This window comes from Cricetulus griseus, chromosome 2 (assembly GCF_003668045.3).
Source record: "Cricetulus griseus strain 17A/GY chromosome 2, alternate assembly CriGri-PICRH-1.0, whole genome shotgun sequence".
Classification (NCBI taxonomy): Eukaryota; Metazoa; Chordata; class Mammalia; order Rodentia; family Cricetidae; genus Cricetulus; species Cricetulus griseus.
In genome coordinates, this window is record NC_048595.1 from 318,084,630 (window position 1) to 318,112,621 (window position 27,992).

At 42.6% G+C, this 27,992-nt stretch overlaps 1 protein-coding gene across 6 annotated transcripts; it reads right to left on the reverse strand.

Annotated features, from left to right (window-relative positions):
- Positions 1–728: 728 nt before the first annotated feature.
- Positions 729–27,986, reverse strand: Ptcd2 (pentatricopeptide repeat domain 2). 6 transcript variants are annotated; one of them, XM_027401641.2, is made up of 11 exons: positions 27,833–27,959; positions 27,005–27,190; positions 26,585–26,677; positions 24,146–24,275; positions 20,790–20,907; positions 17,767–17,845; positions 17,299–17,390; positions 14,566–14,679; positions 11,247–11,321; positions 6,075–6,188; positions 729–1,509 (listed from the first exon to the last, which is right to left on the reverse strand). In XM_027401641.2, the coding sequence occupies exons 3-11, from the start codon at positions 26,646–26,648 to the stop codon at positions 1,285–1,287; spliced, it is 1,011 nt and encodes a 336-aa protein (XP_027257442.1). In that variant the 5' UTR covers positions 26,649–26,677; positions 27,005–27,190; positions 27,833–27,959; the 3' UTR covers positions 729–1,284. The 6 variants fall into 6 exon arrangements, with proteins under 6 accessions (XP_027257442.1, XP_027257440.2, XP_027257441.1 ...); XM_027401639.2 differs by lacking the exon at positions 27,005–27,190 and having other exon boundaries at positions 27,833–27,986; XM_027401640.2 differs by lacking the exons at positions 27,005–27,190; positions 27,833–27,959 and adding an exon at positions 26,783–26,938.
- Between the last annotated feature and the right edge of the window lie 6 nt (positions 27,987–27,992).

Consider the following 27,992-nt stretch of genomic DNA (forward strand, 5'->3'; position numbering starts at 1 on the left):
CCCATTTACCAAATGAGCAAACCTGGCAGCCTGAAGCCACGTAGGAAGCCACAGGAGTCCTTAATGGTCTGGAAAGATCTTAGGAGGAACTGTTTTAGCCTCAGAAGACATACAATATGGCACCGTGGGGAGGATACCAGACCAGGAGGAATCTAGTGTCTCAGCCTAATTAGTCCTGCCCGTTTGGACAAGACATTTCCTCAGTGTGAAAGATGGGGGATTAGGAGATGTGGGAGACACCTCTAACTCTACAGACAATTCTCGCCCGAGAGGAAGTGGCCTCAAGGACAAGTCTGAAGACACTTGGTCTCTCTCTGCTGCTGGGTTGTTCAACACCTGCCTGGGCCCTTCAGAAACAAGAACACATGAGATGACTCCTGGCTATCTTTTGGTAATGATCACATATGTACAATTCATCCAATCCTTCATTTCAAACTGTCAAAGAAACGGCCTGCTATCAAGAAAGTTTTATAATAAAAAGTAACAAGAATAATGTGCACCAAGGGAAAGTACATAGCAAACATGGTGACATGCAGGATCAAGTATTTATGATATTAAGTAGAAAATTACCACAGAAAACTAAGCATCCCATAGTTGTTTTTATCAGCATTCATGGCTTGCTGATGACAATGACAAAGACAATAATCATTTCAATTTAGCATACTTAACAATTCCGAAAGCTAAATTCTAACTTTTTTTTTTCCATTCAGAGGAAAGAAAACACAATCTCAAGTCTGTGTAGGTACCTTTTATTTCTTATTTTGGAGAAAGATTAACGCTACTGAACAGCAAATGAAAATGTCAAACCATCCAAGCACACATGGGCAATATTATTTTGTAGATGGAAAAATGATGGCAGAGATGAGAGAAGGCCTTGGCCATTTCCCACCACGGTAGAAGAGGGTTTCAGATCTCGAGACTTCAGTGAGGCCATCACTTGCAAGGCATCTCTCTGTGAAAGGTCAGTCAAGGGTGATCAGGCCATGGGAAATTCCTTCTGCAGGTACTTCCTGAGTTTCCCTCTGGTGCTGGCTGCACTAACAGCATGGCCCTTACTCTGGAGCGGCTGACAGAGGGGAAGCTGCCTTTCTGTGGTAACGGTGCTTCCCTTGCTTGAGCTAGCTCTTCACATCTCTCTGATCAGCAAGTCACCACTCGGGGAACTTGGGGCTTACGGAGACCAGGCATTTAGCACAGTGCCACTGAGGTGAGATGCCTGGCATCTTGGAGAAGCCAATGATTCACCAAAGCAGCGCCTCCAGACCTGGGAGTCTGAAAACACAGTTACTCAGTCAGCAGGGACTGGCTGAGAGGTTGTAAGGTCCGTTGGCTGACCGTCCTCTTCTTTAGCAGCAATGTGTTGGGTTTCTTGTCCCTGGGCACGTGGCAGAGCATAGCATCCAAAGGGCAAATGGTGACTTGGCCGTTGATGTGCAGCTTCCCATAGACCTCATCAAATTTGGCTCTGAGGGTGGGGCTGTCCTTCAGTTTTTCCCTCACTTTGGCCAGCTGGAAAAAGAGTAATCATTACATCACAATGATATCTTCTTGTCCTCTAAGAAGCAGAAACGGACATTCAGAAATGTCCAGTGTACACATAAAGAGAAACACTGGGGCACATAGGCATGAGCGACTGTGAGTCTCTAAACTACACACAAAGTTCAGAACTATAGCCACAGTATTTTACCTTATAAGAGGGATTCAAATAGCCCATGCCTTGTGGCAAAACATAACTGGGAGAGGTCAAATGCCAGCAGAATCAACAAAGGAAGGTGAGAGCAGCGGGTGGGCCAGATCATATGGGCTTAACTATAGCCCCTGGAAAGATACTTGGAATTTACCCTAAAAGCCAGGGGATGACAAGCAAGGATTATGGTCTGATCAAGACTTAACAAGCTGCACAGAGAGTAAATTGGGGTGTGTGGGGGGAGACACAGGAATGTGGAGACAATTCCAGAGCCCCATTGTAGCCCAGAGGGGGAAAATGATGACTTAGATTGGGAAATGCACAGGGAAGATGGAGAGGCGGAGTGCACGTGAGCCACACTGAGTTACCTCGAGGGACTCACGAGGAAAGGAGGTCAATGCCACCTCCCTAACTCGGGTCATAGGAACATGCTAATGAATGGACACTGTCATTTACTGAGATAGGGACGACAGTGAGATGCAGAATTGGAAGGAAAATCTAGAATTCTGTAATGGAAGTGAAATATCAAAGTAGACATGTCAAGGAGACCACTGGCCAGACAGGTCTGAGATGGGGAGCAGAAGACCAGACGTAGAAACAGTAGTAGTCACAAGTCCATGGTACTACCACTACAAAAATGGGTCAGCTCAAAATCAGGATGTGAATGAAACCAACCTTTTACTTAGCTCAATTCTAACTGAGGACTTAGCCTAACATTCCAATGAGAGTTAAGTAGGATCAAGCTTCCTAAACATCCTTCCGGCACCTTCTAAATAAATCCTAATCTGTTTGACACCTGTACATCTTCTTTCCAAATGTGGGCTCCTGACTGAACTTCAGACAATCAGCTTCATCTTCTGTGGGAATGGCCTGCTTAGTACTCAAGGTCAAGGTGGGACAAAGCATCCCATAGTCATGTGGGACAGGCTTCCCAGAGAAGCAAAGCAAACAGACTGGAGGGAGTTCACCCAGCTGCATAGGCCACCGTGGGCTCATCACTGCAGAAACCTTCATTGGTCTCCCAGAAGTCATGGATACAGGTAAGAAATCACACCACATTGCTCTGTTAACCTAGTTTAAAAAAAAAAGAAAATCAAGAAGAAACAGCTATATTGGAGTGCTTTCATTAACATTACCACAGAAAACCAAAAGCTCAATTATCTACAATAGCTGGCAGATTCAACATACTTTTAATAGCTGTTGGTATGAACATTAAGCACAGTATTTTCAAAATATAGTTTGGGGCCTGGAGAGCTGGCTCAGCAATCACAAGCACTGGCTGCTCTCCAGAGGAACCAGTTTTGGTTCCTGGAACCCACATGCTGGCTCACAACCTGCCTGCAACCCCAGTTCCTGAGGATCTGGCATCCTCTTCTGGCGTCCAAGGCCATGCCATTCATTAGGTGAACAGACATATATGTAGGCAAAAAACTCAAGACACATAAAATTTAGAAAATAAAATCTTAAAAATATAGTTTTATAATATAAAGTCCATTTGCAATCTCTGTCTCTGTTTCTCCCTCTCACACACACAGTCATAAAGCCAGGCACATGCCTGCTATTTGGTGGAAATGCCAGCACTTGAGAGGCTAATGTAGGAGGTTCCCGGGTTTCAGGCCAGCCTGGACTGCATAGCAGGACCCTGCCAAGGAAAACAACGATGACAATACAACAAGAGACCCAAAAAACAAATGAACAACAACAAAAAAAACCTAGCTCAAAAGATCCTGGAGTTATATGAGTCACATTTCTCACTCAGCAATTCCCTGTGAGTCTCACAGTAACCAGGGGAACAGGCTAAAGCACAGGTTGAGTTTACTAAGTGAAAGAGTCTTAGGTCAGAATTTTCAGTGTGAGACTTTATCTGTATGCTTTAGACATAAATGATTTATTAAAATTAACTACTAAGAAAAAACGAAGTTGCATCAATGTTGTTATCACACATAATGTGCGTGTTGCATAAATATGCATGTGTATACACATGATCTCCAGCACAAAGAAGCATAGCTGTGCTCTTCACAATCTGTTCATATCTCCAAGTCCTCTGCTTTTTAAACTTACTCCAACATGGTCTGGAAAAATTACAACCCAGGCAGAGTGAAGACCTCTAATAGAAGAAGCTAATCACTTGCCACCGCAAAGACGTCTATGGGCAGAAGCGAGGAAGCAGGTGGGACAGCTAGGATGTGGCATGGTGAGGAAGAAAGTGTCACCTGCTCTCTAGTGTTATCCTGCCAACTCAGCCATCGGCCTGGACCAGAACCGGCAAATCACAGGAACATGGAACAAGGAAGAAGGACCAACCTACAGGCCACTTTGTCAGAACAAAAGACAGGGTGAGCATGACTGCTAATGGCAGGATCACCTGGCAATACCTTTCTTCACCGCCCCCCCTTACATGTTTGTTATTGGAGGTATACATGACTACATTTTGGGTTGGAGAGATGGCTCAGTGGTCAAGGGTGCTTACTGCTCTCACAGAGGACCTAGCTTTGGTTTTTAGCACAGACATCAGGTAGCTTAAAAACTTCCTACAACTCCCTTTTCAGGAGACCTGATATCCTCTGGCCTCTGAAGGCACCTGGCACACATGATGCAAATAAACTCAGAGGCACCCCCAGGTACATATAAGTAATAAATAAAGCTTTTAAAACAATGACTACATTTCAAATGATCAGCAGTAACTTCTGTGTGTCCTTGTGTCCTCAGTGAGGCATAAGACCTCATTTGTTTCATTCTGTTTTCAATTTTTAGGAATTGCTGCTTTTTCTTCATTTATATTCAATTTAATTTTACTGTTTGGGAAGCATTTACTATTGTTGCAAAGCCAAATACACAAAGTACACTCAGGGAAATCCTACTTCCACTCCTCAGCCACTTTTTTCATAGCTGTTTTGGCTACATTTTTTTGTTTTCTGCATTAATTTAATGTCAACATACAAATTATCTGGCTGTGTACCTCCCTTCATGGTGGGGATTCTGAGGAATGCACTCTTAGGACTGAGAGTCTTCCCAAAGGCCTAAAGGCATTCCAAGTCCTAAGTGACCTCTACCTTTCTTCAGTATTAGCTGTTGGCTCTTTTCTCCTAATTTTCAAAAAGAACTCTATATTAGGGTTGTTCGGCTCTTTGTTATATGGTTAAAAATTGAAAGTATTTCTTTAAGATTACCACCTTTTTACTTAGCAGTACTGTGACACATTATGTGTTCACACACAAACACACTCCATACATATATACAAAGTAGAGAAATATAAAAACATAACTGTGAAGAAAGGTTTTATGTAGAGGCTTGGGGAGATAGCTTTGCCAAATACATGTCTGCTTTGCAAAAATAAGGACTTAAAATTTGATCTCCAGTACCCATGTAAGAAGCCAAAGTTGGGGAGGTAGAGAGAGGCAGAGCTCTGATGCTCATTGGTCCCTACACTAGCTGGATCAGTGAGTCCAGGAACTTGTGAGAGATAAGGTGGACTCTGAGAGGTGGGGAAGAGAACTGCAAGTCTGTATCTTCAAATCATTCCCTCCTTTAAACAACATACTTTTCTTGTTTGTTTTAAGCCAAGCCGCAGAAAAAGTATAGTGGTATATTTATTGAGATCATTACCTTATCACATTAACTTTGGAAGAACTGGGCAGGGAGGTGGTGCACACCTTTAATCCCAGCACTCAGGTAACAGAGGCAGGTGGATCTCTGTGAGTTCAAGGCCAGCCTGGTCTACAGATCGAGTTCCAGGACAGCTAGGGCTACACAGAGAAACCCTGTCTTGGGGTGGGGTGGAGGTTGGAAGAATTGGCATTTGTAAGGTCCAGCTTTCCTAGCTAAACCCAGCACGTGCCTTTTCATGTGTAGGATAACTGTTTTCTTTAGATGACAGGTAACATACACAATAATGCTGACAGGACTGATCCACAAGGAAGGCGATACTGACAGGCTTAAGTGTGACAATGTCCAGGAGCAGGGAAAGAAGAACGCTCAGTGGAGATGCTGGAGAGAGGTACATGCAGTCACCAGGCATATACAGCAACCACAGCCAGTGGCTGACAGTGTACCAGTCACTCTCTTCAGCTTGTTTCTATTTCCTCCCCAAACAGGAAGCACGGGATAGCTGAGAGTGAGGAGTGAGGAAGGTACTGTGTGCTGAGAGAAAAGAGGAGAGCACCTACTGAATAGTGCAGGGGAAGGAACAACACAAAGGAGACAGTTCCCTGAGAATCCCAGGAGCCCTACCGTGCCAGGAGCACTGAGGTACGGGAGCCCTGAAACTGAAGGAGAGAGACTGCTGTGTCTGACCTCCTGCTGAAGAGGTGGGCTCAGGGCCACGACGCCAGGTGAGTATCTGGAGTGCCCTTGCACTGAGTGCCACCTGCAGCACTGGCACACTTACCACTTCCTCTGAGAACATGTGTCTTTTCACAAATAGGGATACATTTCTGTCAATATTGTCTTGTAAGATCTTTATCAGGTTTTCCAACATATTTGACCGGACATGGATTAAAATCTGAATAAAAGAACAGACAGGAGTGAGCTGGCTTTTCAATGTTGAGATGAGCCTGCACTGACAGACACCCAGTTTTTAATATTATTTCTGAATTCATTAGCTCAGATATGTTTTAAGTGCTCTGCATGTATGCCCCCTAGCGAAAATGTTCTTTCCTATAGGTAATAGCACTGCTGTAGCTGGGGCCAGTGAGGTGCCTCACAGAGCAGAGGTGCTTGCCACACAAGTCTGAGTTTGATTCCTGAATTCCACAGAAAGGATGAGAAACAACTTCACAGTTATGCTCTAAAAATGCATACACACGTGTACACACACACACACACACACACCAGGTGCCTGGCTGAAAAACCTGGCAATCACTAGCTACATGGCTCCCAGCTGCAAACTCCACTTTTAATGTCTTCATCTGTTAAATGGGGAAAATAGTCTCCAGGCCCCCATCGTGTGCCACAGTGAACATTAAGTGAAATACCAGCACACAGGAGGTACACGTGAAAACATCCATTCTCTCTGCCCTCTCCCTTCCATAACCATGGCCCATGACAATCAAATATCCTCTAAGTCTAGCTGGAGGAAGACAGCACCCCTCATCTGCTAGTTATCTTCAGCACACCAGAGGCTGGCTGAAGTGCCTATCTGTCTGCATTGCACCCGTTAAAGATGCTTCAAAACTGGGTGCCAAACCAAGCTTTCAAAATGGCCCTGCGAATGCCTTCCCATCAGCCTGGCACACACAGCACATGGGAAAGCAAGGCTCATTTCCCCTCTAATCATCAGTACTCATCAGGACAATCTGAGACACAGAGAAAGGTTTTAAAAAATGAGACTGAGTGTTAATCACTGTTTATAATTTGATATATGTTCCAAGTGTATTTCCCCAAAAACTGGATCTTTCCTTTCCTAGTTTCTAAATAATTTTGCTTAACACTAGAAGTAATTGGACTAAAACTGCATATTGAATAAATGCAAAGCAATTAGCCATGCATTTGTAATTGCCATGCTGTATTATAGTGATTGATGTATATACATTAAAATAAAAAAACTGGTAATTTTTTTTAACTCAAAATTATTAAACCAAAAAGAATAAGCCCTTTTAAACCCCAAATCCCTATGAAGGGCAGTGTTTCCTCCCCCACATTGAACTGGCTGTATTGTTTCGCGCACCTCTTGTGTAACATCTGTCTGCTGGAGTACTTGGATTTTTACTGACGTAACAGAAGGGAAGAAGGTCATTCACTCACAGTCTCACCTGAGTCGCACCATGGCAGATGGCAATGAGTAAACACATGTGGAAGCAGGGATGATCGTATCTCAAAGAGGAAACCAGAGAGCAGATGGTGGGGCCTGGCTAGGCTTCTAGAATATCCTTACAACTGCCATCATCCCTCCTCCTGAGAGCACACCCCCAGTGCCATCCTCTAGGCAACACCTTTTTTTTTTTTTCTTCCCACTTTAAAAATGCTGTTTTAAAACAATTTCCTACATGTATATAATAAATTTTGACCAGACCCAGCCTTCTACTCCCTTCTCTTCTCCCTGTACCACTCCTTCTGGAATACTTCCTCTTCCCAACACACCTCCTCCTACTTTCATGTTCTTTTAAAACAGCCTCCTGAGTTTAATTAGCGTTGCACACACATGGGCTATTTACTAGCTCACAGGTAGCTTACAGTGGCTACGCTCTGAAGAAAAATGATTCTACGTTCATTAGACGCCATTAATTGCCAATAGCTCTTCACATAAGGATGGAGCCTCATCTGGGCACCACCTCTTAAAGACCTCCTACTCATTCTCATCGCACTAAGGGCCCAGCCTCGAACAGAGGGACTCCTGAGGACAAACAAAATCTCAAGGCAGGCAGCTCATCAGGGCAGGGGGTTATCTTTGGTCCTGAAGGCCAGAATGAAGCGCTTCTTAGCATGAGCTACAACTTCAGAGCATAAAAACACGCACCCGTCCTAACAAATACATGAGAGCAGTGGGCAAACAAGTCACTTGTCAACACCTTTGCAAGGTAAATTCTGCTCCAAATGAGTCTCTAATGTCCTTCCAGGTTTCTAGAGAAATGATAGGAATCCAAATGCAATCACAAAGTTGCCCCGTGCTGACCTCAGTGGCCTTCAGATATTTCTGGGAGTGGAAACTCCTCCTGATGTGCCGAGCGGCACTGCCAAGGAGGGCTTGTGGGACCTTTTGAGACTGGCAGGCTAGAGTCAACATGCAAGGTTAGAGTCTTGATGAGCTCAGGGACTACATGAATGCAGGATGCAGCAAGTCTCAGCTGGGCAAATAAGAAACTAGCTCCTCTGGGTCACACGGCAGCAGAAACAATTCAGAGAAGAGGAAAACTAAGTTGGAGGAGGTTAGGTGAGTTCAAATTCTAATACCCACAGCAAAAGGTTTTAATGTAAGACACTGACTTTTAACATAGACAAAGAAAAAGAAATTTCATCTATTTTTCCTACTATTGACTCAACAGATTATCGCTGTCAGCCCATTTGTCAGGTTAGCAAACTGTTTAAGGATTACAAGTAGATGACAGCCTTGGAAGCACTGAAGCCCATTATGTCATTTAAAAAGCTTGGGCTAGTAAAAGACCCAGAATCTGAAAGCCTCCTCAACGAGTGCATCTCATCACCCCAGAGGATGAAGAAACAGGTTTATAATGTGACATGAGGAATTTAGAGTGGACATTTGCAAGCTTCCCAAGGGGGAATTTTTAAAGAATAAGACTATTTTATTCAAGTTTCCCAATAGTGGATAATTCCTTGACTGCATTCATGAAGAGAATCAAAGTTAACATTAACTCAAGGTTCCTTATGTGTTGTTCTTAACCACAACATGCTGATCCTATTGTGTGCTGGCAGGCTTTCTTGCTACATCAGAAAATAGAAGCTGCCTTGAAAGTGCATGAGCCCCACAACCCAGCCACAGGGCATGGATACATTTCTCCCCACCCTTAACAGGCTCAAGGAGTACCCCACCAAAACATTTTCTATTGGAAAAAGAAATCATTCCATTTCTGTAACAACTGGGTGGCGAGGGATGTCCTTCTGTATATATATTTCTCTTATTGGTTGATGAATAAAACATTGTTTGGCCATTAGAGGCAGGAAGATAGGTGGGACTAGGAGACAAGGAGAATTCTGGGAAAGGTAGGCAGAGAGGGACTGTGAGAGATGCCATGTAGAGACCATGTGGATAGGAAGTGCCAGGCGTTCTCTGGTAAGATAAAGGCAAGTAGAAATACATAGATTAGCAGTTACGGGTTAATAATTAAGACAGAGCTAGCCAATAAGAAGCCTTGACCATTGGCCAACAGTTTAATAACTAATATAGTGTCTCTGTGTGTTCATTTGGGGCTGAAGCGGCGGTACCCGGAGGGACAAGAAATTTCAGCAACAACTGTGAGCAACAGGTATGAGCAGAAATCTAAACCTGCAGAATGGGCCACCCGCACTGGCAGTTGTGCCTGTCAGTCCTCTGCTCTTTCCACGACTACTCAGGAGTAGTGAGTCCCAGGCCTGGATGACAAGCATAGCCTTCCTTCCTGTCTTCACGGGTCTCATCTCCCGGAAGAGGTGGGAGACCGAGGCTTTGCAGTCTGCTGTCTGAGTGAAAACGCTGGCTCTGATGGCTGCTGAACTGTGAGGACTTGGCAGTTTACTCATCCTGGACCATCCCTTTCCACATCTGCACTACAGAGTAATACTGCTCCATCAGGACTCCACAAAACTAACAAACCACAAAGCGTCTAGCCTGGTACCTTAGCTAGAATTGAATTAAAATCCGCCCACCTCACCCTCTTCATCTTCTCGACATCAACGCCACCTCTAATCTAGGGAAAGCCAGCTGTAACTCATGCACTACACTGCTCCCACATGCTCATGCGTGGTTTTTCTTCCCAATACTACAGCCACTGGGTTAGCTTTGGTGCTGCTGGTGGGAGAGTGCCTTCCTAGTCCCAGCACCTCTCCTATCCCATCAGGAAATGAGCACACATACTTCTAGTCCAAAAAAGAGTATTCTTCAGCTTGACCCCTGGAATATTTTAGAAGACAAGGCATTGAGAGTTGGGAACTGGAAGGGCTCGTAACACTTATATTTCTTGCACAGGATCCAGGTTTGGTTCCTAGTACTAACAGGGTAGCTCACAACTTCCCATTAACTCCAGTTCTAGGGGATCTGATGTCCTCTTCTGACCTCCATAGGCACTGGGCATGCACATGGAACACATATATACATACAGGCAAAACATTCATATACATAAAAAAAAAATAATTTAAGAAAAGTTGGGAGCTTGTCCGTCCTTCACAGCTCCACACAGCACACACACACTCAGTATGGACTCAAATGGGGCTGGCTGAGTGGAGGGTGTGCTTTCTTTAAAGACAAAACAGTCTTTGTTTCCATTGGTCCAAAAGTTGACTCACTGCTCAAAAACTAAAAGTAGTGACAGGATTTGTTGTGATTTTTATTACTGAAATGCACCTAGTGTTCTGGAAGAAAAATTTTGTTTTCGGTTTGAATATTTCACATATCTTGGCTGAATGAGTGCAGCTGTAAGTGAGCCACTCCAATTAAATGTTCTCTTTGTAAGAGTTGCCTAGGTCATGGTGTCTCTTCACAGCAATAGAAACCCCAACTAAGACAGCATGTATACCAGCTTACCAGTCACAAGCATGCCACAAATTAGTCACCACAAGTAGGATGCTGTTAGCACATAGGCTTCACCCAGGGCCTGGGAAGAGTCTGGCAAGTCCAACCACTCCCTCCTCTCAAACCTACAGCCTTCTCACCTGTGCCTCAAACGTTCAGTGGGTACCCTACAAAACACCTGAGCAGACCCATTCACCCACCATTCATGAACTCCCAGAAGCCCTGTGGTGATGACTTCTCTCACAGCGGTGGCTCTTCCCAGAGAGAAGTTTGGTAAATGACTATTCTTTTGAACTGAATGACAACACTGGACAATCAGGTCATTCATTGCACATAGACAGAAACAGCAGACATTTTACCACATTCCAACTTGCTTTTAACTACGAGGAAATCACTTACATTTAAGTTAGCACAGGTTACACTCTCTGGATTCATGATTTGAGAAAAAATGGACATGGCTTTTTCCACCTGGTTCTGGAAGAAGAAACAAGAGTCATACTCTACAGCATGCAGCCATCACTCCATTCTCCTACAGGAGGTCACTTAGAGAAAGCAGGAGGTTCCTATGCACGGGCCTCAGAATTTAAATCAACAATGGGAGTTTTTAAATAACCAAACTTAAACAAACATTATATAAAGGGTTTTTAATCAGTGGCATGGTATCCTATGTTTTTTAGCAATCTCACGGAGCCTTGTTTTTTAAGATGGAGGCATTAAAGACACCTTTCCTTCTCCTATTGGAACCAGCTTTAAGCAAAAATGACAATGAGAAACAGAAAGCAAGCCCCAGCACTGGCAAATTAGTGAAGCCTTAAACCAGACTAGAGGTGGGTACATTGTCAGAATTCTTGGACATGAAGGACAGCAAGATTGAGGAGGAAGCAGACAGAGGCCCTGCCCTACACATTACAGAAAGGGGCTCCACATTCTAGGTTCGAGGAGAAGGTTCTCTACCAGCACAACCCAGAATCCATGACCTAAGTTCCGGCCTGCCATGACTGGGGTCAGGGAAGGGGCAAACTGGGGTCCCCAGGGAGGCACAGGCGAGTGGTGAGGGCATCCATGACAAAGCTGAATTTGCAGAAGGCAGTGTGCCTCTATAGTAGCAGCAGAGCAAAGGCTGCATCCCACCATCCTGTTGGCATAGATCAGGGAGAAACAAGTGTGGGCACACGTATCCAGGACTGCAGGTAACAATATAGAGTTTTTCTACAAAGGAAAGCCTGCCCATCTGGACTAGGGCTCTGATATTTCTGTCTCTCTGACATGAATTTACTGTCAATGGTGTTCGAAAAGAAATTTTTATTTTTGAGGGGCGGGTAATCAAAAGAGAATCAAGTAAAGAGTTTTTTTAAAAAATAAAAGAGGAAAGGGACTCACTAAAACAAAAACTGAGAAAGTAATTAGTAAAGGAAATTCCAGTATAATATGTGCTCATGGATATAGAGGATAAAAATGAGAAAGATGAACAAGATCACATCAAACAGAGTTCTCCACAGCAGTGGGGCAAGATATATAACAGAAGACCAAAGCTCAAAAACAAACAAACAAACAAAAACAACCCTCAGGAAAATGCTATTTCAAAATGTTAAATCTGACAAGACTGTAGGGTAAGTCCAAAAATAAATAACTTAAAATGGCAAGAACTCAGGTAAAGTGTTTGTTGGAAGAACTTATCAGAAGGCACATTGTAGGCAAAGGAGAGAACACAGAAGAGTAGCAAGCCAGGAAGGAAGGAACTATACCACACAAAAGGAGAATAAATAAGGGCACAAGACATTCAAAATACAGTGTCCATCTCCTCTCCTTTACTTCCTATTTAAAGCTGATAAATTGTGTATATTTAAGACAAAGGCAAATAATACAAGAGGTAGCATATCAACTAAAATTCCATGATGGATATGAAGAAAAGAGGAATAAGGAGAAAACACATTATCTTCACTATTGGCAGCTGTTGCCAGAGGAATTAGATTGAGGACACTTAAGATATAACATGGTTTTGAAGTAATCAATAGAGAGAACACATGGAACCTATGACAGTGACCCTAGGATGGCTGAGGCTGTGCTAAGCCCCATTCAGAGTGGCCTTTCCATCCAACTCCCCAAAGTTCATGACAAAAGATAAATTCCCAATACAGAGAGAGTTTCTCAGGACTCTAGTAGCTAATAAGGGACACAAGAAGAGAAAGCCCCCAACCTCTTGGTTCTGGTTTGCCTCACTGGCTAACACCCAGTGTCTGTAAACTGAGCAAACCACCTGCAGAAAAACACTGCCCTCCCCTTTCAGACAGGCAGCACAAAATCACTGTCCTTCTTCAAGCACTTAATCCTGCTTCATTCTTAAATTTGCCTACTTTGCTTTAAAAGTAACCAGTACAGCAGGAGTAGGAATCCATCAAAAACCACCATATGCCATATTTTAAGTGGTAAAAATACAAAGTATCAATTAAAATTCCACCTAAGATCATTCATGTCATATGAATACAGATTAAGAGAGACTAGTGTCATTATTATAAAGGCAAGTTGAGGTTCTGCAGCATGTAAGAGAAACACCTAAACCAAAACAATTCAGAAAGACTTCAAATAAAATGATTAAAAGGTATTAGTACACAAATGAAAACGTGATAAAAAAATGAAAACAGACAAGAAAAAAGCAGGGATGCTATTGGATAAGGCTGAAGTCAGTAAAATGGTCTTTACAACCAAGGAGAGGCCTGCACAAAGCTCAACTGAGAGAGTCACAAAGATGACAGGAGGATTCATCTGAGTTCTGATGGGACAGCTTATGCTTCGTAAGAGGAAAACTGCAAGAGCTACATACTGGGGACATGTGTGTCAGAGGAGACTTCAATCCATGTCACTCAGCCCCCTGACAGAGTAGGAAGACATGAAACAACTTCCCTGACAGACAGGAAAAGCTGGTAAGCCAGAAGTTGGTGCCTGGTAGGACTGCATCCCCTTAAGCCTTCCCCAGCATTAAGGAAACCAACACCCTTCAGTTTAAGTACCTACACTACTTAGTTTTAAGTAAGAGCTCCCCAGCCTGTTTTTGCTAGTTGGGCAATAACCTACATTGGTTAGAATTTTCCATCACGAGACTTTCATTAGCCACATAGCAAATGTGTGAAGTATTTCATATATTTTGGGCCTTCCAAGAGAGAATCTCAGAGGTGGGGCTCTTTAAGATAGCAGGTATTCCAGTACTGTGTCCCTCACTGAGATTAACCTCAGGGATTTCACCTTTTTTTCCTGGGCTTTGGTTGCTTTATTTGCCTATATGGGAACAAGGAACTAAGGGAATGGTAAGGCTTCAACTAAATAATGGCAAATGGGTCTAACTAGCAAAGACTGACTCAGGAGTTCTTTCTAATGTAAAATGCTCTCAGAGAATGCTACACAGGAAGCTTGTGCCATCTTTACTATATAACAAGGCTATTTCTCTCAGACTGTAGCTTCCTTCTTTGGTTCTTCCCAAGTTCTTGGCCCACCTACTCTAAATAGAAATGCATGCTGGGTCTTCAACTACATGTAAAAACAATCTTTACAGGCACAGGTATAGCTGCAAAATTGCTATGGCAACGAAGGCATTGCTTTTGTTACAGGATTTCTTTACAATACCATTAGGAGGGAAAAAAGAAATGAAAACAAGAACAAATGAAAGCAGTAATGTCCTGCCCACTTCCATTTCACTGATGTTTCCTCTGCCCCAAGGCCTTACCTGATTCAGAGCCAATGCTACCGCAAAACATGATGCTCTCCTGGGGAGGATGTCTCCCTTAATTAGGGCTTCTTCTCTTAAAGTTGTACAAATTTTAAAAGATTCCGGACTATTCTGTGAAGAGATGGGATTTCCCAGTCAATACTATGAACCTTCAAGTGTAATGATTAACAGAGCTTAGTTTGTCCGATTTCCTTCTGTAAGAATTTCCCAGGGCCTACCTGAAGTCACTTGATAAAGTGAGCTCAATAGACATGATAATGTGGACAGGGGAAAGACCACAGGCTTCAACCCTGTGTAAAAAACTACAGGTAACTAAGGAACACTGAAGGTGGGAGAGACAGTCTTCCCACACCAGCTGGTTATCCAATACCAAATGGTCAGCCCTGAAAACACACATACAAGTAAACATACAGACTGAGTAGGTTGTATTGAAGAATATATATGCATATACATATATGCAGGTAACAGCAATTGATGGAAAAAAGCCATGAATTTGAAAGGGAGCAAGGAGAGGTATATGGGAGGATTTAGAGGGAGGAAAAGGAAGAAGAAATGATATGGCTATATTATAATCTCAAAATAAAAGAAAAATTAAGCAATACAGAGACTATCAGCAAACAGACCAGGCTATTTATAAGGTAGCCGCTCAACTCTAAATTAGTTTTATTGTTCAGCTTGTCTATTTCCACCATAGGCCAGTTTTCACTTGTAAACATCTAGGTTTCTTTGTATGTTAGTAGGCTAGTTTCCAGGCATAAGCCCCACAATGGGGTCAGCCGACTATTAATTGAATAGGATTGTAATGTACAATAATACAAGGGACTTCCCTTTGGGGGAGTGCCAGCTTGAAATCTCCATATAAGCCAAATACTTGAAAATATTAACACTAATACAACATACATCATAAGGAGGACTGATGAGCAAAGGGGTCCACACCAGGCTGGTGAAACCCACAGAAACAGCTGACCTGAACAAGGGAGAGCTCTTGGTCCCCAGACTGATAGCTGGGAAACCAGCATGGGACTGATCCAGACCCCCTGAATGTGGGTGTCAGTGAGGAGACCTTGGAAATCTATGGGACCTCTTGTAGTGGATCAGTACTTATCCCTAGCATAGGAATGGACTTTGGGAGCCCATTCCACATGGAGGGAGACTCCCTGAGCCTAGACACAGGGGGTTGGCCTGGTCCCTATCCCAAAGAATAAGACAGACTTTGAAGACCACCTATGGAAGGCCCCACCCTCCCTTGGGAGCAGAGAGGGTATGGATAGGTAGGTTGTTAGTTGGGGGGGGTGGCAAGGGAGGAGGGAAGGGAAATGAACCTGGGATTGACATGTAAAATAATTTTCTTTCTAATTAAAATAAAAAAAGAAAAAAGAAAAGATTAGATCTTTAATAAACAAAAAATAAAACAAAACCAAAAAGAATCCCATGAAAACAGAAAGCTAAAAAGAAAATCCAAGGGCTCAGCAGTTAGGAGAACTTGTTGCTCTTGCAGAGGACCTGGGTTCAGTTCCCAGCTGCCACACAACTGTCTGTAACTCCAGCCCGGGTGATCTGAGGCCCTCTTCTGACCTCTGCCCGCACCAGGAACACACGTGGTGCACATACACATAAAGTAAAATAAATACGTCTAAAAAAGAAAATGTATTTTTAAATCCAAGAAAGGGATTCACTAATCAGCCAGACAGCAACGTAAACCCTGCCCCCTTCTCAGAGCCGCCACATCTGGATGGGTTTACAATGGCGCTGGCAGCCCCACATCTGTGTGTCTGTGAAGACAGGCTGAGCACTCAATCCTCCTAACAAAGTCTGAATGTATGTGGGGCGGTTGCCAGGGGTGACTGGGAACCTCTGCAGCTCCTTTCCAAACTTGTCTCCACTTAATGAAGCAAGGTAGTCTTTGCTACAACACAGGAAGAAACATGGTCGGGGCCTTCTTAGGAAGCAGAACTAGGTTCTCTCTAAATCAGCATGCACCCAGGAGGTATGTCTGTGCAGGAACCGCCATTCAGAAGGACCAGCATTCAATTGCTGGATGACTGGAAAGAATTACCCGAATCCTGGTGTCAGCTGCAGCTAAAGGTGGCTTAAAGGTTTATAAAGGCTTGTAAACAAAAGTCAAGACTTTGTGGTAGAGGGCTCAAGCGATGGCAAAATGGGTAAGAGCAATGGCTGCTCTTATAGAGGACTGGGGTTCAATTCCTAGCACCCACATGACGGTTCTTAACTATCTGTAACTCTAGTTCCTTGAGATCAGACACCCTCTTCTGGTGCCCACAGGTGCCCATTCGTGTGGTGTAGACATTCTTACAGACAAAGCACTTGTACGCATAAAATAATAGTAACAATAAAAAGAATACATGGCAGCAATCATATGTGGGGTCCGCGCCCGAAGGATGGGACGATTTCCAGAGAAAAGCAACGGTGAAGACGATCTAGTAGAGCTTAACCTACAGGGGATTCCAGAGCTCAGCAGGGACTTGGCTCTTGTTTTCACAGCCTACATGCTTGCCAAAGAGGGGCGAAAGATGATTGCCTTTCCCATGACGAAAATATCTGACAAGGCTAACTTGAGTTTTCTAAAAATGGATACATTTAAAATTAAAATGTTTGCACCAGATGGAAAACAGACTCCAGAGGAACTGGAGGAAGAAAGAAAGAAGATAAATTCTCTCCCAGATACTACTCAATTCCCAATGCCCTGAGAGTGAAGGGGAATACTCTTACCAGTCTGTAGCAAACTGCAAAAGCAAGGATGTAGGTGTCTTTGGTGAACTTCACATCTTGGTTTTTCATTTCAATCAATACTTCCAGGGCACCTGCCGAGTGAAGAGTGGCCAGCAGGGTTAAAGACATCTCTGGGCAGTTCCCAAAGTCCTAATCAGTTCAGCATCACCTACCAAAACGCAGATTTTAGCATGATAAAAGCTGTTCCTCAAAGTCAAATAGCAATTATCTAAATGTTCAATTAAATCATCAGGTCATACAGGAAGACCGCATGGAAAACCTGCCAAGGTTTTAGATCATCTGAGGCGGCTCATTTCAGCTATCATATGCAGTTTGATGTTTTCAAATTTAAGAAGTGAGGTCACAGTGGGGTGCCTGAACAGGACTCTAAGGGTCACTTCTACGGTCCTTCCCACCCCAGCTGCTTTTCCAGTAAAGTTTTCCACAACCACAGACTGTAGTACTTACTTTCATATTTGCCTTTGGTAAATAACATATCCATCAAAATATTGAATGATGTTGAGTCTAGGAAGAAACCTCGTAAGTGCTAGTGAAGAGAAACAATATAGTTTGGTCAAAAGTTAAAACTATTAAGGCAGATGCCACATACTGTATCCTTTTTTTTTTTTTAGACCAGGTCTCGCTAGATAGTATTGGCTGTCCTAGTGTCCTAGAACTCACTTTGTTCTTCATACAGATCCACCAACCTGTGTCCCTTGTGCTGGGATTAAAGGCATGAACCACTATGTAGGGCTTCACCTTTAGAGCAGTGGCTCCCAACCTTCCTAACGCTGTGACCCTTTAATATAGCTCCTCATGTTGTGGTGACCCCCAACCATAAAACTATTTCATTGCGACTTCATAACTATAATTTTGCTACTGTTATAAATTGTAATGTAAATATTGGTGTTTTCTGATGGTCTTAGGTGACCCCTGTGAAAGAATCGTTCACCCATGAAAGAGCTGGGACCCAGGGGTTGAGAATCTCTGCTCTACAGGTTTTTATTTTGTGGCTTCCTCAATTCCCTATTAGTCTGGTACACAAAAGATTTCTTTAAAGCTTTGGGAAGGGACACACTGGACAAGAAGCAAGAGAGCAATCAGTGTCATGAGTAGCATACAATCAGGAGGGTGGCCATGAACCTGGTAGCAGATAATATCAAATGGCAGCGGCAAGTTGATTTTTGAATGAAGGCAAGAATGTCTCACAGAACTATAGTCATCACAAGCATGTAATACAGAGTTGCTACGTTTGAAAATCATCTGCTAGAATTTACAGTGGCTCTCAACCTTGCTTTTTACTTGTATTTAGTTCAATAGACAAGACCATCTACGTACTTATCTCATTATATTTGGTCTTAAAATACATTAGCAGAATAGCTAAGTCAGAGAACATGTATTATGTCACAAAGAAACTTAAGAACTATTCTCTTCCTAATTTGTAAAGAATATATTGTTACCATGACTACCACGTTTTACAAGTTCAATTCTTTTGCATCAACTGTATAACCTTTGACCGGTATCTTCTCTTTCTAACATCCTCCCAGCATTCTGAATGCCACAGTGTGACATGATATTTAGATGTCATTAGTGTTTTTCTCCTTTGTTCTTTCTACCTGCCATGCAGATCCTGGATGCTGAGAATAAGGAATGAAAAACAAGACAAGGTCTGCTCTAAGTGCTAGTTGGGTTTTAGTGTACAGAGCTGAGTTACAGGGCAGCAAGAAGGTGAACGAGGGAATAGGAGAAGTGATATAAACAATAGAGCCACAATCTCGGTCACCGTTAGGGGCTTCAGAGGACAATGACAAGAATAAAGTGACAGTGGAGGGACAAGCCACTGTCATGGAAGCATGATTAGTCCCTCAGCTCTTACTCAGTTCACTCTACCTCTGTTACACATGGGATCTCACGTACAAGGTTTAAAAAATTACTTTTGTTTTGTTCTTACTGTCACAATCATGGCTTTGATTATAACAATGAAACTTTTTGTTTTCTTTTAAGTATAACATTAAAATATTTATTTAAAACACTAACACACAAATTACATGAAAAAGTGATGTTTTAAGAATTCTAACCTTAAAGACACCATTTTTACCTCCCAGGTTTTAACACACATACAAGAATGTAATCATGTATGTGTGAGTATGGGTGCACATATGCCAGTGTATGTGAGGCCAGAGAACAACCTTGGATACCATTTCTTAGTTACTCTTTACCGCTTTTGTTTTTAAGGCAGAGCCTCTCATTGGCTGGTAACTCACAAGTGGGCTAGGCTGGCTGGCCAATGAACCTCAAGACTCCACAAGTCTCCACTTCAATGGTGTTACGACTGTGAGTACATACTGCCACACTGGACTTTTTAAAATATGGATTCTGAGGAGGAACTCAGGTTCCTTTCAAGCACTTTATCCACTGAGTATTACGCCAGCTCTTGTATGTGTTTCTCTATTTTATTTATTTATTTATTTATTTATTTATTTATTTATTTTTGCTTTTTCGAGACAGGGTTTCTCTGTGGCTTTGGAGGCTGTCCTGGAACTAGCTCTTGTAGACCAGGGTGGTCTTGAACTCACAGAGATCCTCCTGCTTCTGCATCCTGAGTGCTGGGATTAAAGGCATGCGCCACCAACGCCCTCTCTCTCTTTATTTTAAAGTAGAAGACAAGATCAAATGTTGAAACTGTTCTTAAACAACTTTTCCTCTCCTTTCGAATACATCATGACCATCTTCCTAAAACATGATGCTTTTAAAGAAGGGTAACCCTCCAAAAAACAAAACAAAACAAAAAAACCCAAGCCAGGCGTTGGTGGCGCACACCTTTAATCCCAGCACTCGGGAGGCAGAGGCAGGCGGATCTCCATGAGTTCGAGGTCAGTCTGGTCTACAGAGTGAGTTCCAGGATAGCCAGAGCTGTTTGTTACACAGAGTAACCCTGTCTCCAAAAACTAAAAAAAAAAAAAAAAAAAAAAAAAAATACACTAAAAAAAAAAAAAAAAAGCAAGTGCCTTATCCATTGAGTTACCTTACTGATATGCAAAATTATGTTGAGTTTTTTAAAAAAAGAAAACCAGAATATATAAAAGCATTTTAAAACTTGACCAGTTATCAATACAGTCTTCAATTAAATAAAAAACAAGAGAGAGAGTGCAGGCACAGGATAGGAAGTCAATGGCTGGTCTTAAACTATTTGCCTCTGAACTCCAGATATAGGATACATGTCCTAGCACTACACACATCCAAGGTATATATACAACATCATATATAAGCATCAGCATCTAAACTATGCAATGCCTCCTAAGATACCTCAAGTCTCTTGTGAGCCAACACTAGAGAAACATTTGAAAAGCAGAGAGCTTATTTACTCAGCTCAGTGGCCTTTCCCTGAAAATCTTACCCAGGAAACCACTCGGCATAAAAAAATGTCTTTTCTAACAGCACCAAGAATACCAGATCATATTGGCAGGGGAAAGAACTGGAAAAACACTAACCTTGTCTTTGATGAGCTCCACTGCAGAGTCCTCAAGATGCAACTCATAGCATAGCCTCATGAAAACTGGTCCAAACTTATATTCCCCCACAGTGAAGTTTCTGTTCTCTGAGTGGTACCTAGTGATCAAGATTATTCTATGAGCAAAGATATGGTATAGCAAGAACAGACACAGGAATGAGAAGAGATCTCAACTAGCAAGTAGAAGGACCCAAGTTTGGATTCCCAGCACCCACATAAAAGTCAGGCTTAGTAGCATGCACCTGGAACTCAATGTGGGGGATGGAGACAGGAGGATTCTTAATGCTTACTGGACAGTCAGAGTAGCCAATCACTGAGCTCTAGGTTCAGTGAAACCCACTCTCAAAAAACAAGGTTTAGGGCAACTGAGGAAGATATCCGGCTGTGAACTCTAAGCATGTGTATGCACCCTGACATATACACGTATACATACATGAATATATATACCCTACACATACCACACATACCCACGAGAACAGACACAAACCATAGCATGCACTCAGTACTAGGTGTTGGGAGCAAAATAAAGAGTAAAGAACTCCCAGTTTAAGAGAAAAAGGAATTTGAATAAATTCAGAGGTTCCAGAGTTTAATATACTGGGCATTGAAACAAAGAGTTTTGTTAGAGGCCAAAATACTCTGAAAATTAAAAGAAGTAAAACACAGACCGTAATCATCCCCTAAACTAAGCAACTACCTGCTGGGCTGAGAATGTGTATAAGCATGTTACAGAACAGCAGGGTTGCCTTAGAACGGGCCCCACAGAAAAGGCCCTTGGAGGTATTCCATGCTTTTTTAGGAGGTGACTTTGTGCCCATATAGGATGTCACACAATCAAAAGGCACATTGTAACTTACATCAACCTCTGCTTCTCTAAATTCAGGTAAAGGCCGACATGAGCTACAGCCACCTAGGTAAAAGAAATTAAATGCACTTTGAAATTTTAAGTCCTGGGAGGCTACCTTTAATTACAGTGACATCTTACTATGTGGCATAAGTTCTACAGGTTGTCAGTCAGTTACCTGAAACTGACCAATACAAGCCTACTTTCAGTAACCAGCCATTGCTGCTGTAGGCACCTAAGATGATAACCTGGTGATCAAAGGAGCTCCTCATGATTACACACACATCAGATTTTCATGATGTGAATGACTCTAAAATAGTAGCAGAAAAAGCTGACTTTACTAGAAAACCTTCCACATTCTGCTGAAACAGAGGAAAGCTGGAGTGGTATTAGGGCTGGGGTGCTGTAAACACACACACTGCCAACTATGGTGATGGTAAATATGTAACCTGCTCCATTATAATGCTTGAGAACTGAGTTATCAAGGACAAGAACATATAGTGATTAAGAGCTTTTGACTGCATCTGTATGATGGTTCCAATCTAGCTCTTCTACCTATAAACTATGTAACTGCTAGAAAATCAACAAATCATTTAGACACTTGCTTCCTCATCTGCGAAGCAGAGATAAGAACTCAAAGACTCTGGTGAGAACTGGGTAAGTTTTGCTTGGAACGTGGCAATTCTTTATTGTTAGTTATTATAACATGTGAGGCATCTTCAAAATCTATAAATTTCAGTAGGTGGGAAACTGGTGCCAGATTACAAACAGAAAGCAAAAGTTTCCCTGATTTGACCTCTACCTCCAAAAGGAAGTTATTGCCAATAGAAGGGAGGATCTAGACTCTCCTCAGAAACTAAACAGCATTGGAGCAAGGTTATGAGGGGGATTACATCACTCCCACTTGTGGCTCATAAAGATGAGCTTCTGTTTCAGCTCATGACCTCCTTTCCCAGCAGTGGGCTGCACGTCTCAGGAAGACTGAAAACAGGTTGGTTAGACCATGGACGCACCAACCTGTCCAGCTGTTCATAAAAGAGGCAAAGGAAAGCAACTGGGTTGTGTCATGAGCATCTGTGAAGAGCGATGAGTCACTTTGGATGTGTATGATGAACATAAAAACTGAGTGTTCAGAATTGTTATCCTGCTGTGTTATCCTATAGAGATCTCCTGGCTTTAGGGTAATAATATGGAAAACAAGAGAAAAAGAGCCAGATCAAATGTCAATGTAACTGTAGCTGACACAACCTGAAGATTTATTAGTAGGCTGTGTCATGGTTTGAGTTTGGTTTGTTTCACAAAAGTTTGCGCATTCCAAGTTTGTTCCCCAATATGGAATCTAATAGGATGTCCTTAGACCAACTGAGGATATTGCTCTCAAAAAGGATTAGGTATTTCTCATGTGACCCCCCCCCCACCTTAAGTTCCAGAGGAGTTACTATAAAAGCCTGAGTCTGGGCCCACCCAGCTTCATGGTTTCCTATATTGAAACATGATTGCTTTTTACCAGAACTGACCAGCAGTGTGACACAGCCAAAGGTCTTCACTAGAACTGAGCTGATGCCAGTGTCATGCCCTAGCATGTCCGAAACTGTGAATCAAACAAATCACCCTTTTTCATATGCAGGTTATCCCAGTCACTTTTTTATAGTCATAAAAAAATGACTAATATACTCTTTGACCCAAAACACGAACAAAAAATAGCTAAGTTTTCTAGAGCAACTCGCCACGACATTAGCTGTGCTAAGGAAAACCTAGAAGTAATGTGTCTACTAACAGGCGTAGTTGATTAAAAGACCTAATTTATGGTGGATGTTGCACTGCAGGTTTTGTGTATCCATTTGACAACACACACTACAGTCATCAGAGAGGAAACGCCTCCATGAGACCCAGCTGTAAGGAATTTTCTCAATTAGTGACCAATGGGGGAGGGCCCAGCCCATGGTATTCGTAACAGTAGCACAATATAGTTATGAAGTAGAAACAAAAGTAATTTCATGGTTGGAGTTACCACACTGTTATCAACCAGGCAAACCTGGCCTCACCTACTGGGGACCTGACAGAGTGTGTCACCCTGTCTCTGTGCAAAAGGTCCCATTTCTCCGACGAGGCAGACAGGTTTCTGTCTGTCTGTCTCTCTGTCTCTCCCTCTCTTTCTTCCTTTCCCCCACTCCCTTCCCTTCCTCCAATAAAACTTCCTTCCCATGTAAGTTCTGTTCTGTCGGCATAGCATATTTGTCCCTCACCCGCCATGGGATCTGCCAAGGTTCCCCTAGCATCTCATATATCAGGATATGTTACTGGAGGGACTGGATACTCTGTTGGTAGTTTATGAGTTGCTTTCCTACACTTGGTCCTCCAATAAGTATCAATGTCCGAGGTTGAAGGCAAGCATTAGGGTAAGATATGTCATCGAAGAGGTGACAGTGTGCTCTGGGAAGGGCAGAGTGAGAAGAGATGAAGGCTGGCAGGGTTCTCAGGAAACCCCTCACCTGTAAATGACACTTTTTGCCAGTTCCACATCTTCCCGAGACTGACACAAGTGAAGCAATGTTTTCAACTCTTCCTTCAAGATGAGTTTATTTTGGGTCAATTTCTCCTCCAAGCTTCTGAAATAGATGGCTGAAAGGAAGCACAAGGTGGTGGCAATGACTCAGGATGCTTGGGACTGCAAGGAGGCTGACCTCAGGGAGAAGAAACTCAGCCATAGTTCATGGCACAGAGGCACCGAGGGAACATTTCATGTCATGGCTCCCCTCTGAGTAAGTAATGGCGTTGGCAACCTCATTTTCATCTTACGCCTGTTTAACCTAAACAACTCAGTTTTAGAGATTTCTAAGTAATTGCTCATCTAAAAGATTTCAAAAGCAATGAATCTGCATTATGCACCACTTAATCATTAAAAAGCCCAGTGAATCTAAAACATTAAGAAATGTAAATTAGGACTTAAATAGTTTGACTTTCAAGTATTTACCAGATAATCACCATCAGAGCAATGTGTTTCTCACGCAAAGTTATGGCTCCTTCCACAGAGCTTAAAGTCTACCCAGCAAGACAAGCTACTGCTATAAAAAAAAAAACATCTGAAGGGTACAGACACAGTAAGAAGGGCCTAACTTTGGCGTCTGGACTGATGAAGTTTCATGGAAGTTGAGGATTATCACTGAACTGTTATGGAAAAACATGAACAAAATGTGGTATGTAAAAGGATGCCATTGTGGGTTCCTAAAAATGCTGAAATGGTGTGAGGATTATATAAATATCAGTCTGACAATGGGGTAGACAGACACTGACTTTTAAGATTGCATTTCAGAATATGTTCAAAGCAGTCACAGCTTTATGAAGACCACAAGTAGACATAACAAACAGGCCACAGCAGGGAGTCCTTCCTAACTGCAAACCTCACATAGCTCAAAAATACCCAAGACAAAAAAGAAAGTTTGAGGGCTGGAGAAGGCTGAGCAGTTAAGAGCACTGTTCTTGCAGAGGACTCAGGTTCAGTGCCCAGGATCTATATGGCAGCTAACAAGTATCTGTAACTTCACTTTTACAGGGTTCAACACCCTCTTCCGTGTTGTCTGTGAGCACCGCACACACATGATGCATAGGCAAAACACCCACATGCATAAGATAAAAATAAATACATCTTTAAAAATATACTGAATGTACTCAGCTGGAGATAAAAGTATTCTCCCTGACTGCCAAGGCTTATCTCGGAGTCCCACAGTGGCATTCCACGACTGGCAGAGCAGTGTGAGGAGACTGGGTGGGAGAGATGGGAGACACCAAGTGTTAGGCTGCAGCTCAACAGTATCTGGCAGCTAGAGGAAGGAGAGTTGGGCCTACAGGATTAACTGCAGTGGGTCACAAAACAAAAAACAGGCATGAATGTGAGAGGAGGATTTGGAAGGGGTGGTAGGAAGTGGAGGGGGGCAGTGGTTGGTGTGTATAATAGACATACATCGTCTTCTAAGAGCAAATTTATATAACAAGCCAACAGGAACAAAAAGTTGTTTAAAGACCAAAACAACCAAGTCAGAGGAAGTCTTAAATATGCTTATAAAGGAGTTTGGAGTTCTAAAAAAAAAAAAATTCCACGTGTAGGACACAGGGAATGAATGCAGCAGGGCTGCCAAGATGCAAAAGGCACTAGAGTCCACGGAACTGGTATCCTCATGGTTTTAGTGCTTTTTACAATTTTTAAAAATTTAAATTATATACATATATGTGTGCGTGTGTGTAAAAATGCCAAAGTGCACTATCAAACCATTGGTCTATTTTGCCTACAAATATATCATAAAGTATATGTTTCATCAAGAGTTAATCAATATTTGAAAGCCAGTAACCTGGATTCTTGAACTATATAGTGTATACAAATTATCTGCCTTTCCATTTGTGTTTCCATCAATCCCCAATTGATGCTGATGCTGGTCCTCTATCATACTCTGAGTGACACAGATTTAGACAACTGGCCACAGGGTTAATTTCACTATTTCCCTATTATCCTGGGGGACAGGGCTATGAGAAGAGTTGTAGACTTTCAGTAGCATTGTATGAGATGAAAGGTAGACTAGGAAACTAAGCAAATGCTCTCTCTCTCTCTCTCTCTCTCTCTCTCTCTCTCTCTCTCTCTAAGAGATAGGTCTTGAAAGAATAAATAGAGGAATAGAGGTAGAGAGGAAGTTTGAATGAGAAATGGATGAAAGAATTAAAGAAACGGGGCTGAAAAGATGGCTCAAAGGTTAAGAGTATTGGTGGCTCTTCCTGAGGTCTTGAGTTCAATTCCCAGCAACCACATTGTGGCTCACAACCATCCATAATGAGATCTGGTGCCATCTTCTGTCATGAAGGTTTATTTGCAGGCAAAACACTGTATACATAATAAATAAATAAATCTTTAAAAAAAGAATTAAAAAAACAAATATCATTACCTTTGGTACTGGGAAGGTTATGTGCAGTAGCTACTTTCTTCTGTTGGAATTCCTTTAATTTCATAATGCTGTCTGTGAGTAGGTACCTTTTAGCTAAAAAAAGAAAAGAAAGAGAAAATAGTTGAATTTATTTTTATCGCTTTTTCCCTAGTAAATAGCATGTTAGAGCTTGGTTGCCTCTAATGAACTCATCCTCACCTATTATAGTAATTAATGGTCCATCCAGATACATACAAATATTAGTACTGTTGGTGGGGAAACAAACATCTCCAGTCTATTACTGACTGCAAATCTTGGCAAAAGTTTTACGTTTGAAAGTAGGTAATGATTAATGGAGTGTGAAGACTGGTTGACATGATAAGATACGAAGAAGAAATGGTCATTTCCCATCTAGTTAAGCAACTGCATACATACACATACCACATGTTTGGTTTATCTTGGTTCAAGAAGCATGGGCTATTGGAAAAAGCTACATTGTGACTTCCAGTTTTGTAACTCCCGATTTGAAGACGGCCTTTTAGATCTGGACTCAAGTAGCCTAAAATCAGAAATCACTGACTACAGCTTAGTAAATCTGGACTGTATCTTTCTTCAACATCGTTGGCTCTGCACGAGATAAAAACGAATGAAGCTTAGCCAAAAAATCGTGCACAGAGTTCTGCTAAGATAAAGTAATAATAAAAATAGCTATTTATGAAAAGGGAATCTTGTGAAGCTATCAGACCCATCCATGTCTTTTGCTCCTGGTGACCTTCCTTGGTCAAGTGACAACCTTGTCTGTTTCCTATTCTGTAAATGTACTACCTCTGCGATTAGATGACGACTGAAGGAAAGGAATTCATATATGTAAAGTACACCAGAACGTTAAATACTTTTATTATCTATCAGTAGCAGTCTCACGTTTAATATTTTCAGAAAGGCAGTAAGGAATAACTTGGGGGATGAGGAAGCCTGTCTCGACTCTTTTAGCACGTAAGCAGCACGGCTGGGGTTCCCATCTCTTAAACTCCGCACCAAATCCTTCCACAAAAGGAAACCCAGTGAGTGAAGAATGGTCCCCAAGAGCAACGTGGACCTTGCTGCCCTTTGCACCAAGTGGGGGCGTTCACGGTTTCCTGCAAACCGGGCTGCATACACGTGCAGCTAGAGGGAAAGGTCGCCCGAGCCTTCTCCAAACAGACACACCGCTGGGGTCTCACGCTCCTTCTCTTCCCCCTCCCTCCTTCCACAGGGTGAGGCCGCGGGTACCTCTGAGAGTGCAGCGGCCGCAGGCAGAGCCTAAGCCTGTCACCCCGGGATGCCACGAAGGACGCGGCGCCCAAAACCTTTCCAGGGGCCGAAATACCGTAGCCATATTGTCCCGGCCCGGGCTGCACCAACTGCGGGACCCGGCAAGGGGGGAACGCTC